Source organism: Podarcis melisellensis, assembly GCF_964234715.1.
Source record: "Podarcis melisellensis genome assembly, chromosome: 12".
Taxonomy (NCBI): domain Eukaryota; kingdom Metazoa; phylum Chordata; class Lepidosauria; order Squamata; family Lacertidae; genus Podarcis; species Podarcis melisellensis.
Genome location: NC_138544.1, coordinates 51,531,820 through 51,543,314, shown reverse-complemented (window position 1 = coordinate 51,543,314; position 11,495 = coordinate 51,531,820). Strand labels below are relative to the sequence as shown.

At 42.3% G+C, this 11,495-nt stretch overlaps 1 protein-coding gene across 1 annotated transcript in view; it reads right to left on the bottom strand.

Annotated features, from left to right (window-relative positions):
• Nucleotides 1–1,275: 1,275 nt before the first annotated feature.
• WDR48 (WD repeat domain 48) overlaps nucleotides 1,276–11,495 on the bottom strand; it is a 30,438-nt gene continuing 20,218 nt past the window's right edge. Inside the window, exons 13-19 of the mRNA XM_081931734.1 lie at nucleotides 9,998–10,094; nucleotides 8,901–8,996; nucleotides 7,916–8,021; nucleotides 5,746–5,833; nucleotides 5,152–5,228; nucleotides 4,845–5,037; nucleotides 1,276–3,536 (exon numbers count right to left, since the gene is read on the bottom strand). Coding sequence (XP_081787860.1) covers nucleotides 3,441–3,536; nucleotides 4,845–5,037; nucleotides 5,152–5,228; nucleotides 5,746–5,833; nucleotides 7,916–8,021; nucleotides 8,901–8,996; nucleotides 9,998–10,094 — 753 coding nt within the window. The 3' untranslated portion in view covers nucleotides 1,276–3,440. The remainder of the gene's footprint in view (nucleotides 3,537–4,844; nucleotides 5,038–5,151; nucleotides 5,229–5,745; nucleotides 5,834–7,915; nucleotides 8,022–8,900; nucleotides 8,997–9,997; nucleotides 10,095–11,495) is intronic.

Sequence of the window (11,495 nt, the reverse complement as noted above, 5' to 3'; positions counted from 1 at the left end):
ATGTGCAATCCAAACTCTCGATCTGCCACAATAGGTGTCTTGATGTAGCTCAGCCAGAGCAAGTCCCCCACCCACTGTAACCTAAATTGGTGCAAAGTCATCGCCCCCAAAGGAAATGACCAGGGCAAGGAGATACATCTATTCCAAACCCTTTTCAGGTCAGTCTCGTGACCTAGGGCCCAAACTCCCACCCACACTCATCAGCCAGCAGTAGCACCTTCCAAAGTGTTCTATTCAGAGTTTGGATAGGAATAACAACTCCTTAGAGCCAGGATTATCTTGTACACCTTATATTTCATGGTTTCAGAACTTGGAGAACTAGGCATATATATATATATAATAAATATGCACGCTCACCTCTCGACTGGCAGTCAAAATTTTGAGCAGGTAGGTATACCTGGTGGGCAAGGGTACACCCTTTGCCAGTTCAATTTGTGCTTAAGCAAGTAACCGACTAGTCAGAAATAAGCAATAGAAGAGGAAAAAACAACTTGTAGCACACTACTCTGTGCCAGCAAATCCCTGGGGCCAAGTCCCAAGAGGCCCTAATGGTTGCTGTATAAGGGTAGCACAGATGGAGAACGAGAAGAAACCCTGGTATGGGCTTAGGAGAAGGAGATAGGAAAATTAGGGGAGGTTGATCCTCAAATCTATGTATCCAATAACCTTCCCCCACCAACCGTCACTTGGGAGGTGTTGGGTCCAAAAAACGGTTGAGGTAGCTGTGCTCCTGGTGAAATGGGATGTGGTGCCCAAAAGAGCCACCCACCCGGGGGCCCTGGTAAAGAGTGACCCGGCATACCCCCTTGAAAGTTTGACTTCCTGCCAGTGGAGAGCTGGGCACTGACAACCCGCACAGGATCCTCTTCCTCCACTACTGAAGAACCAGGAAAAAATTAAATTGATAGTCTCAGTTGTTGAGCTTAGTATTTGTCTACACAGACTAGCAGCAGCTCTCCTGAGATTGTTGGGTCTTTCCCAATCTATGTAGAGATGCCAGAGATTGGACCTGGGACCTTCTGCCTGCATAGCTAGCGCTCAAACACACAACCCAAAAAAGCAGCACAGAGACCAACTTTGTAGCCTGACTTGAGGACTAAGCAGAAATACTCTTAACAGACATACATATCTGACACTGCGGTGCAGTTGATAGGGCAAGTGTGCAAAAGATCCAGTTCTGTGCGCTAATTTTGGTTTCAGGAACTTTGAAGAGCTTTCTGGCAAGGAATTTATGATCACATATTTAAAACAAAAATGACCAAAGCTGCTTAGGAATGTTAGCTAAAGATTTTTATTATTATTTCTATACAATTGTTCAATACATGTTCATCCTTTTGGCATTACAGGCCCTCTGTCAACCTTTCCTGAAACTACATTGCTGGGATTGTAGAAAATAAAAAGTTTAGAATCTTGGCTGATTTTTTAAAAACACACACAAAAGGGAGAGGAAGAGGGGAGAGTTAAAGTTAACTTTCAATGAAGACATGGAGAGCACAAAATTTAAAATTAAGTTGATAAGAACAGAGCCCCTCTCCAATATAAATCAATTCAGGACAAATTTACAGTTGTTTAACCAATGAATTTACCAACTTCACTAAAGTGTGCAGTGTAGCACAGATGTGGCAAACTAGATTGCTGTACACACAAATGGGATTTACAAATGGAAAATGATGTCAAGATGGGAAAGGCGCATGCAAGCTTAATTTCTAACCAGATCTTGTTTAGAGCGGTGTTTCGTGTCATCTGGAGCACAAGCGACAATGGTTTAGGGACAACCCAAAGCTCATCTTTTTGTAACATGGCAGTTGCTTTGACAATCTGATGTGTATAAAAGCAAGTGCTCCATGGGGTACTCAACCACCCCAAGACAAAAACTAAGAGGAAAATATCCAAAAGGTGCTGTAATGTTGCATTTTGTCTTTCTACCACAGTTGGCATGGGAAGGACACATAATAATTGAAACACCCATAAAACACAGTCAAATGACCCGTAAGTATCAGACTCTGGATATTTTCCACTTGGTTGGTGCAACATTCATTTGTGGACAATTACCAGATGACATGGGAAGTATTAACGGCATGCCACCGGCCTGCATGTTGCTCATTTTTAAACAGCTCCCATGCTGCAAAAAAAAGTGCTGGCATTAGGGCTTACCAGTTGTCTTTCAACAGTGAAGCAAAACCAAGACGTTTTGCAGGCTATAGCTTACATCTAGCTGCCACCATTAAGGAAAGAGAGGAGTGCTCATCTAGCAGGCAGGGACCTAACTTTACTATACTGCCTCTTTTAAAAAGGCACTTGTGCTTCTGTTTCAAATAAAAACCACTTTACAATATTTTGTTATCGGGATGTTTGTTTTCCAGTTGAACTTTGAATTCAAACTCAGCTTTTCTAGCCCAGAAGATCGAAGTGTTCCCCTGCTCCCACTTACAATAAGTTAGATTCTACAAGAGTATGAGAATATGAAAAAGCTGTAAAATGTATTTTTTCTTTTTAAGAAGTGGTTGAAAAGAAAAGCTAAGCTGTATACAGCTTGCAACATCAACAAAAACATCCAAAAAATGCATATAAAAACCATAGGAGGAAAATCTGCAACTCCTTTTTCCCCCATCATGACTATTACTACAAGTTTTTAGAATGCGCCACGATGTTAAAACGTAGAGCACAATTGCTTGGAATTGTGATCAACGAGCCACCTTGGGGGAAAACGGAACTACAGAAGTTACATTTTAAAAACTCTAGTTAAAGGGCTTGAAATATTCCATTATGATGCACTGCACCATTGTACTGACCCTATTATCACACAATCTACTGATTTTTGCTCTGATCACAGCTGAAAGACAATCAACAAGCCTCAAGGGATTTAACCCTTTTGGCTTACGTCACAGAGACTGTTCCACTCAACTGTACAATAGCGTTTTCGTCTCTAGGAAATCTGTCTCGAGAAGTGGCCAAAATTGACTCTTCATGAAAAAGTATGCACTGTTTACATGGAATGTATTAACAAAGTACAGCACATGCAGTTTTTTACACGGTGAACGAGTTTAGCAACAGGGCTGAGAAACCTTTTTCACAACAAGCTTGAGCAGATGACGGTATGATAAAACCTTGGAAATGAAAACCGAAATAAGAACCCCCCCACAGACAGCTGCACTTGATCACCTGGTCGCTGTACACCTCACAAAACAGGAACCACGCAAGGGCTTCTCATGCCACTCCCACTTGTACCTTGTTAAGGACAGGCTTTAGTTTTAGGTCATAGAGATTTGTCTATATTACAGATTTATTAGTCACTTCAATTCAAGTAGATTCTGTCCACACTGAGGCATTAGAAGTGTCAGATCTACCTTAGGGTTTCAGTCGGCTTCTAGAGCGCTACAGCTGGAACCAGGACAGGAAGCTCAAGTAAGTTAATAAACCGGTTGGGCCCGCCACTTGGCTCACGTCGACTTCTGGCGGTAGTGGAGAGTCAAGTCGCCACCACTCTTCCATATGAAGTGTTTGACGGTTCGAAGGTCCATATTTGGATCCAATACCTGTTCACACAAAACCAATTGGGTTTTTCCATCAGACTCTGATCCCTCTTAAGTTTTTATTCCCTGGCACGTATAGACATCCATTCTCTCCCTCCCGCACCCCCTTAAGCATCTCTCAGATGGTACACCTGTATGTACCTAGGCATACAGGCACAGGCCTCAGGATAGCTCAGGTGATTAGAGTGGTGCTGATAACACCAAGGTTGCAGGTTCGATCCCCATAAGGGACAGCTGCAAACTCTTGCCTTGCAGGGGGTTTGTTTGACTAGGTGATAGGCTTCCTATTCAGCTCTGTGATTCTATATCCCACCATCTGTTATGAAAGAAGCAAATATCCATGTGTCTCCCCCTCTCAAGCATGCATCTTTTATTTCCCTGTCAGCCATTAGGAGGCTTGTGCTAGGGCTGCAGCCCAAATTTTGGCCACAGCAGCTCATTTTATGCACCAGAAGTCCCCAAATTCAGCAATCACCCAGGTACATAGGCTGTTGGGCTTTACAAAAGCAGCAGCAACATCTTCCTTATGACAGGTTTTTCCTGTTCAGGCTGCATATTTTGGCTACATTACATGACCCAGAGGACATTCAAAGGCATTCAGATTCCCAAGTCTGCTTTAAGGTAGCAAAGCACAAATTGCTTTCTAATAGCCATCGATGAATGTAAACTTTAAGACTCTTGGAGTAAAGTTCACACCTTATTCAAAATGGAACTTGCAGCATGGCAGCCAAGGAAGATGAACCATCGTTTTTAAAGGATGCAACTAAATGAAAATACTTTGCAGTATGAGAAATGTATTGACGGGGGCTGTCACACACCACACCTTGTTAACTAGCAACTTGTGTGAGACTGAGGAACTCTACTTGAGGATTTCAAAGTGGTTCTCTGAGTGCCTTTGGGACTCCAAATTCATTTTACAAGAGGCAATTTGCCAGGGAACCCCTTTTTGGGTCCCACTGATGGTTGAGGCTCTCTACTGCAAGAAGACATGCAAAGTGAGGTGTTGGTACCCACTGGAGAATCTTCTTCCACCCTGGAGCAGTGGATAAGTTCAACCACTGGGAGACAACACAGTTATTCAGGACAAAAGCGAACCTGTTTTGGTTTGAGCCCGTTTTTGAATTCTCAGAATGTGACAGGTTACGTGCTCCAATGCCACAAACACAACCCCAGCTTCATAGGACTTCAAGACCCCCCTCCCTACCAGCCAACATATTCTGCCTTCCTTCCAAGGACCTCAGAATGGCATACAACATTGTGTCCACTCCAGTGAATTCTTAAAACCACCAGAAAGATAGGCAATGAGGATACCTGGTCCTGGCACAGAAGTTCAATTTTCTCTTCTGCTAAAACAGCAATGTCCTCCTCTTTTTCTTGTTCCCCAGCCTTTTCATTATTGGAAGAGCTAGTTGTCTGAGATTCATTGTCCAGATTTATTATTTTTTCATAAACATGCTCCATCACCTTCCTAACTTGCAACATGTCACTGGCTGACAGTCGATCCCTGTGGAAACAAAGTGTATTTGTAGTTGAGACACGAAGTCTTAGCCAATTGTGGCTCATTATTCCATGCTCCTGGAAACCAAGAGCAGTTTTGTGATTTATTTTATATACTTACTTCTTTAACGTTTTTGCTCCAGAAGAGGAATGAGGTTGGAGGTAGAAAGGAATCTTATTAAATTTTGGCATATTCTTCTACAAAATAAAAAAAGCAGAAACTGTAACAAGCACATTTACTTACTCCTTAAATGATAAATTAATCTTCTCATTTGCATGAGTTTTTCTATGTCATTGTTCCCCAGCTTGTTGTTTTTTTTAATAGCTAAAACTAAACAATGTTTCACTGCCTTAGTTAGTCACAAGAGAAATTTCAGTAGCACTCCTGCCAGCTTAAGCGCAACTCAGCAATTAAAATCATTTCGTTTACTTTCAGATAAGGAAACAAGAGAAATAAAATCACAACTAAAGCTGTAAATAAGACGCATCCTTTCTAAACCTGCAAAATGCTCTCAGCATATTCCACGTACCCGAAACAGAAACGTGGCGCTTAACAGCGAAATTTTTTTATTTTATTTTTAATCAAGAGCAAAACTCTACACCAGTTTGGTCTTCAACTCCCACCAGCCCCACTGTAGTCCAAAAGCAGCTTAGCGAAGGCTGCTCTAGTTTCTCTCCCTTTCCTGCAAGTCTGGAATATTGAAGAGAAACTCACATCCACAGTGATGTCAATTACCCATTGTGGCACTGTTTCGTTAAGGAGCATGGATTCAGTCTCACCCCCGGAATCCCGACATAGCAACCTAATTGGAAAGAGTTTCAAAACGTGGTACATTGATAGATTAATGAGGGTGGGCGGGAAAGAATCCTTTAAGATGTCATCTCTGCACAAAAACCAACAGCAAGTGTATGAAAACAAGGAAATACCATTGGAAGTAACAAGGTGTATATAGTCTGATAGACAAAGGCAAATGTGTTCTAAGACATACTAGGATGAATCCTGCATTGAATTATACTTGGGAACGCTTTAAGTTACATGTCTGAATTCGCTTCCTTAGCACAGGCAATTAAAATCCAGTCCAAAACTACCAACTGCCTCATCTTACGACGATACCTTGAAGGGACGTCAACTTTTAGGACAAAGAGCAAGGTTAAGTCTAATCATATATTTTCCTTCTTGGTCAGGAATGGGTTAACTCCTGTGGTATGTAAGAAGACAGCACATAAAATGTGGTTTCGAGAAGGGAGGAAGGGTCCCACTCCACAGATTTTAATTTTGGCTTCTTAGAGCCTATGGAATTCTTCAACTGTTAGCCTGCACCTAAAGTCCATCTGCATGGGTAGGTACCAGTGTAAGAGATAAAACAAAAAGCAACAGTTAAAGGTGAATAAGATATCCCCAGGAAGTCCTAAAATAAATAAGTAGCCAAGTAGGGCATGCAAAAAGAAAAAACACTTGGGGTATCATAAATGAACCAGTATTCTCCTGTGACAAATCCTTCAATGGGACAGACTAGCTTTTGATCACAAAAACTAAAAGGGGAGCACTCTTTAACAGAATAGCCCCCCTTCTTCAATGCAGCAGAATGGACTAGAGATGCTAATGAATGGATAAAACCTTGGCTCCCCTCTGCCTTCCCCACCTTTCCTGATGGGATCCACCCCACTGGGATCTGGATCAAGTATTCTCATCTACTACCTTTACTAACTTTTGCTAGCTGGGAGCTCTCTGGAGCAGTGAGCAAGTCCAGACCATCAGCTTAATTAATTAGCTGATCAGCCTTGCCACTGAAAGCCCTTCCAGTGACAACTTGTTTTCCTAGGATGTCCCTTCATGGCTCCTGCTACAGAGGGGGGTGGCCACTGAGAGGAAAATTAATTTCCACGCCTCTCCTACTGCTTGGGGAGGGAATTAAGGGGTTCTCCCCACCGCACAAATTGTGCAGATCAGAAATAGTATTTCATAAGAGAGAGGGGAAATTTGCTTCCTAGGAGGCTGCAAAACCGCTGATCTCCAATTAGGTGTCAAGAAGATTGGGGAGGGAGAGTGGTTGGGAGCCACTTCTTACCTCGTGAGGAATGGTCTGCCTTCTGACATGGGAGCACAGGAGGAGAACTCATTCTTGACTTCTTGTGTAGTGGGAAAGGGTGTGAGCCTTTGGGATGGCACCATGAACAATATCTTAATAAAGCGTTTAAACTCCTTGAGACAATTTATGAAAACATGCCTTGCTCCTTCACCGTTTATATGCAGAGAGAATAAAGGACATTTGAAGAGAGAAAGTGCCCCTTGACAATCAACTTGCTTTGGGTTTAAAAGGTAATGCTGCTTATTATATACCGTATTTTCCGCTCTATAAGACGCACCAGACCACAAGACGCACCTAGTTTTTGGAGGAGGAAAACAAGAAAAAAAATATTCTGAATCTCAGAAGCCTGAACAGCAAGTGGGATCGCTACGCAGTAAAAGCAGCGATCCCTCTTGCTGTTCTGGTTTCTGGGATAGCTGTGCAGCCTGCATTTGCTCCATAAGATGCACACACATTTCCCCTTACTTTTTAGAAGGGGAAAAGTGAGTCTTATAGAGCAAAAAATACGGTACTTTCTTAGTGGTCCTTACAACAACCTTGTGAACACAGATCCCCTATGGCAGATGGACAAGCTGGCTGACTATGGCTTCCCTAAGGCCATCTAATGGAAGAGGTGAGATTGGAGTCACGGCACTGTCACTAAGTCACGCCATCAAAGAATTCAAGTTTCCTCATCATTTGCTTTTCCAAATCCTGTCACACGGTTTACAATCAATATGCCAGCAAAATGAGACAACAGATGTGCTCCCCTCTCCACTCCAACTTCCCCAGAATTCTTTTTCAGAATTTTTGTACCTAAACAAAGTGCGTCCTCCAGCTTCGCCAAAAATAACTGGCGTGTGCGGTGGCACTTGGAAATATCCGTTTCCTTTCTGTACTCTGTTCTCCTGCTCGCCGTTCACTATTATAGGAAGGGGAGAAATGGACCAGATAGTAATAAGACCATACAGTAGTAATTCAGTTCAAAACAAGCATGTTCCATTTTCATCACCAAAAGAGATTTTTGAAATTTGTTTCATTTTTATTTTATTTTACAAGATTTATGCACCGCTTAAAGCCTCAAAGCAATCGACAAAAAGAATAAAACAAAATTATGAGCAAAAACAGTTAAAAACAACCAATTAAAACATTAAAATAAAATAAAATCAAGGATCGGCTAAAACCAGATTAGCACACATATCTGGATAGTCTTGCCTGAACATTTTTTTTTAGCAGGAGCTGAAAGGAGTACGAAGGGAGTTCCAAAGTGCAGTACACTAAAAGATCAATTTCTTACAAAGGTGGAACAAGTATTATGTGGCACCTGCAACAAGTGTCAGTTCTGCAGAGTGAAGCAGTCAATTGGGTATATATAAGATAAAGTGATCTCGCAAGTAAACTGGTCCAAGGGCCAGTTACACCTTGAACTGTAAGCAAACGGGCAGGTCTCTGAAAGGATGTGCCATATGCTGGCAGGGTCTCACCCCTGTCAGCAACCATGCTGCAGCATTCTGCACTAGCGGCAGCTTCCGGATCAAGCGCAAGGGAAGCCTCGCATAGAACACGGTGCAGTAATCCAATCCTGAATTAACCATTGGACAAAAACTGCTGTGGCCAAGCTGCCATACCAGCTGGATCGAGAACTGGCACCCAGCTACCTTTTCTCTTGCTAGTAGGATCAGATGTGGATTATACTCCGTATTTACGTATCAAAGCTTACTAATACATACAGGAAGGCATTGCCAATATGCTAAGAGAAAGGAAAATCTAACCTTTCCACGCAGCACAAAGAATCACTCACCATGGTTCATCTCGTTTTCTTCTTCATCCATAGGATTGATGTGGGTTCTAGGCCAATACTCTAAGAGAGCTTGCAGTAAGAGCCCTCCCAGGTTCACTGCATTTTGTAACACAGAAGGGAAAGGAAACAAGAATTTGTCGCCGGTATTTATAAAAGTTAGAAATGAATTTTTTAATTAAAAAAACCTAGCATGTTATTAGTATTAGTTACAGACATTTTTAAGGCTGCCATCCAGAGAACCATGCAGCTGGTTCCACATACCCACAGGGGCCTGTTTTTGCCTTGTTTTTCTGGACAGAAAAACAGCCCCTCCCAACGTAAACCTCTTTGGAAACCGAGGGAACTTTCAAAAGCAGGTTTATGATATGGCACGGGACTTTGCTATTCAAAGAGGCAAACCCACAGGATGGGCTCAGGTCCCTGTATGCACTGAGGTAGCTCTTTGGATCTGGACCTTAGTTCATCCTTTCTAACTGAAAGCTCAAAAGGAGCCTTCATTGAAGGGCACTTGTTGAAAACTGAAGTACTGATGCCGCAAACTGGTTTGCCTGCAAGATCAGGGTAATGGCTTGCGTCCAATGAAGTTCTAATTAACTCACACCACCAGCTCAAGGATATATGCTTGTGCAACAGATTTTCCTTCTCCCTCCTCCCCACTAAATCTGTTCAGGGGGTTCCCCCAACCGTCTGGAGAAGATTTGGGGAGAGCACTGGACACACACGGGGAAGAGGGGGTGACGTGTAAATCCCTGACCTTATGGAATGAGTTCATTGAATACCACCCCAAATTTCCAATCCATGCAGAGGATGAGCTGGTGACAGTCTCAAAGATTACACTTCTACAAGTAGTGCAGAACTGTGGACCAAGACAGGCTAGGCAATTTGAGCCTCGCAAAGGGTTAAGTTTTCAAAGAAAACCAAGCCAACACAAACTGCCACAGCAAGAAGTCTGAATTAAAAAGAAAAAGAAAAAAAATATCTCGAGCATTTGACGGGGCCTAGGGAGATCGCCAAATAGGTTTATATACACTTTTCAGAAACATGGTAAGGTACAAGGAGTTTTGTTGTTTAATGGAATAATGTCAACGCACACTCACATTTTGGATCAGAGCCATCTGGACTGCTAAAGCCAGCATCTTTTGCTGAGACCCAAGCAGCAAAGCAGTCACTCTCATCTAAAGTAATTGTCAACATCTGTCAAAACAAGACCGTTGGGAGGAATGCAGTATGAATACTGTATTAAGAACAAAACCTACACATTCAAACCTACCGAAAACTTTGACAAGCACACTTTGATTATACAAGGATTACATGCAGATGACAACATCTGTCATCTCATCATTACATTAGTATCTGTGTATTAGTTTTACAAGGCCATACAGCAAGATCTTTGAACAGTTGTTCACTACATTTCCACAGTCATTAGTATTCATCAACATGCTAAATGCAAATTCTCAAACAAATGTGTGCCTCATTTTCAACTGCGCACAACAAAAGAAAAGGCATGAAACGCTAATGCTGCTGAAAATAAAAAAACAAAATCATTATCAATCCCATGGGGACTGGTCACCCAATCCCTGCCAGAAACGAGAGGGAAGATGATGGGAGGTGATGTCAAGCATTGCTTTTGGCAAGGATCTTCCTCTGTAGCCCAGTTTAAACCCGAAAGAAAAATGGTACCATAGTGATTGACAGGTGATTCGATAAGGAAGTTTTGAGATTAAAAAAATGCTTGTGTAAGGAATTTGGCACAGCTTTTGGAACTAACAATGCAGACTCCAAAGAGGTACTTGACTATATTTGGTTACTTTCAAGAGAACTACCATCTCAGACCAAAGGCATATGACCAATGTGCTTCAAACCACCGCACTTCCTCAGGGACTCTCTTGAACATCAGATTGCAAACTGGTATCTTCACACAACTTCAACCTCTGCTTAATTTAAAACACACACTTTTTTTCCTTGTGCACCTAGACATTTTGTCCCTTCCTCTTGCAGGAAACACATGTATACAACATGCATAATCCAATTTCATATATTTAATATTAAAATTGATGTAACTGTTTTGAAAAAAGGGAGAGCCCAGGAGGACATGATAAGAGATGTGTAACATTATGTATAGTGTGGATTGGGAGACGTTTTTCTTCCTCTCTCTAGAACTTGGGAACATCCAACTTGTTACGATATGGATGCAATGCTGCTGCAAAGTCCTAGCTTGAAAAGTAAACATGATGGGAATGTTGAGACTGTCCGTGGGAAACAGAGGGACAGTCACTTCACAGTGTGAAGCACCGGAATTAGCTCAGAGTGAAATATGAGCTCTTCCGTTTATTCCTGTCTGGGATGTACAGAAGTGTTTGTCTCAACACTGCTGGAGTTTGGAGAGAGCAGTCATGTTTTTTGTAACGCTGCAAAGACAGAAATAAAAGCATGTAAATACGTTTCTGTCTATCTCTTTCCCCTGCCATGGGAAGAGGGGGGGGGGTGTTCTTCTCACGTTTGAGAAGAATCGCCGATCGAGACCTAGCCTGCGCTTGCTGGGAAATGCAGACAGGGAGGTCAACAGGGAATCAAGCCGGGTGCCTGGGATTGTTG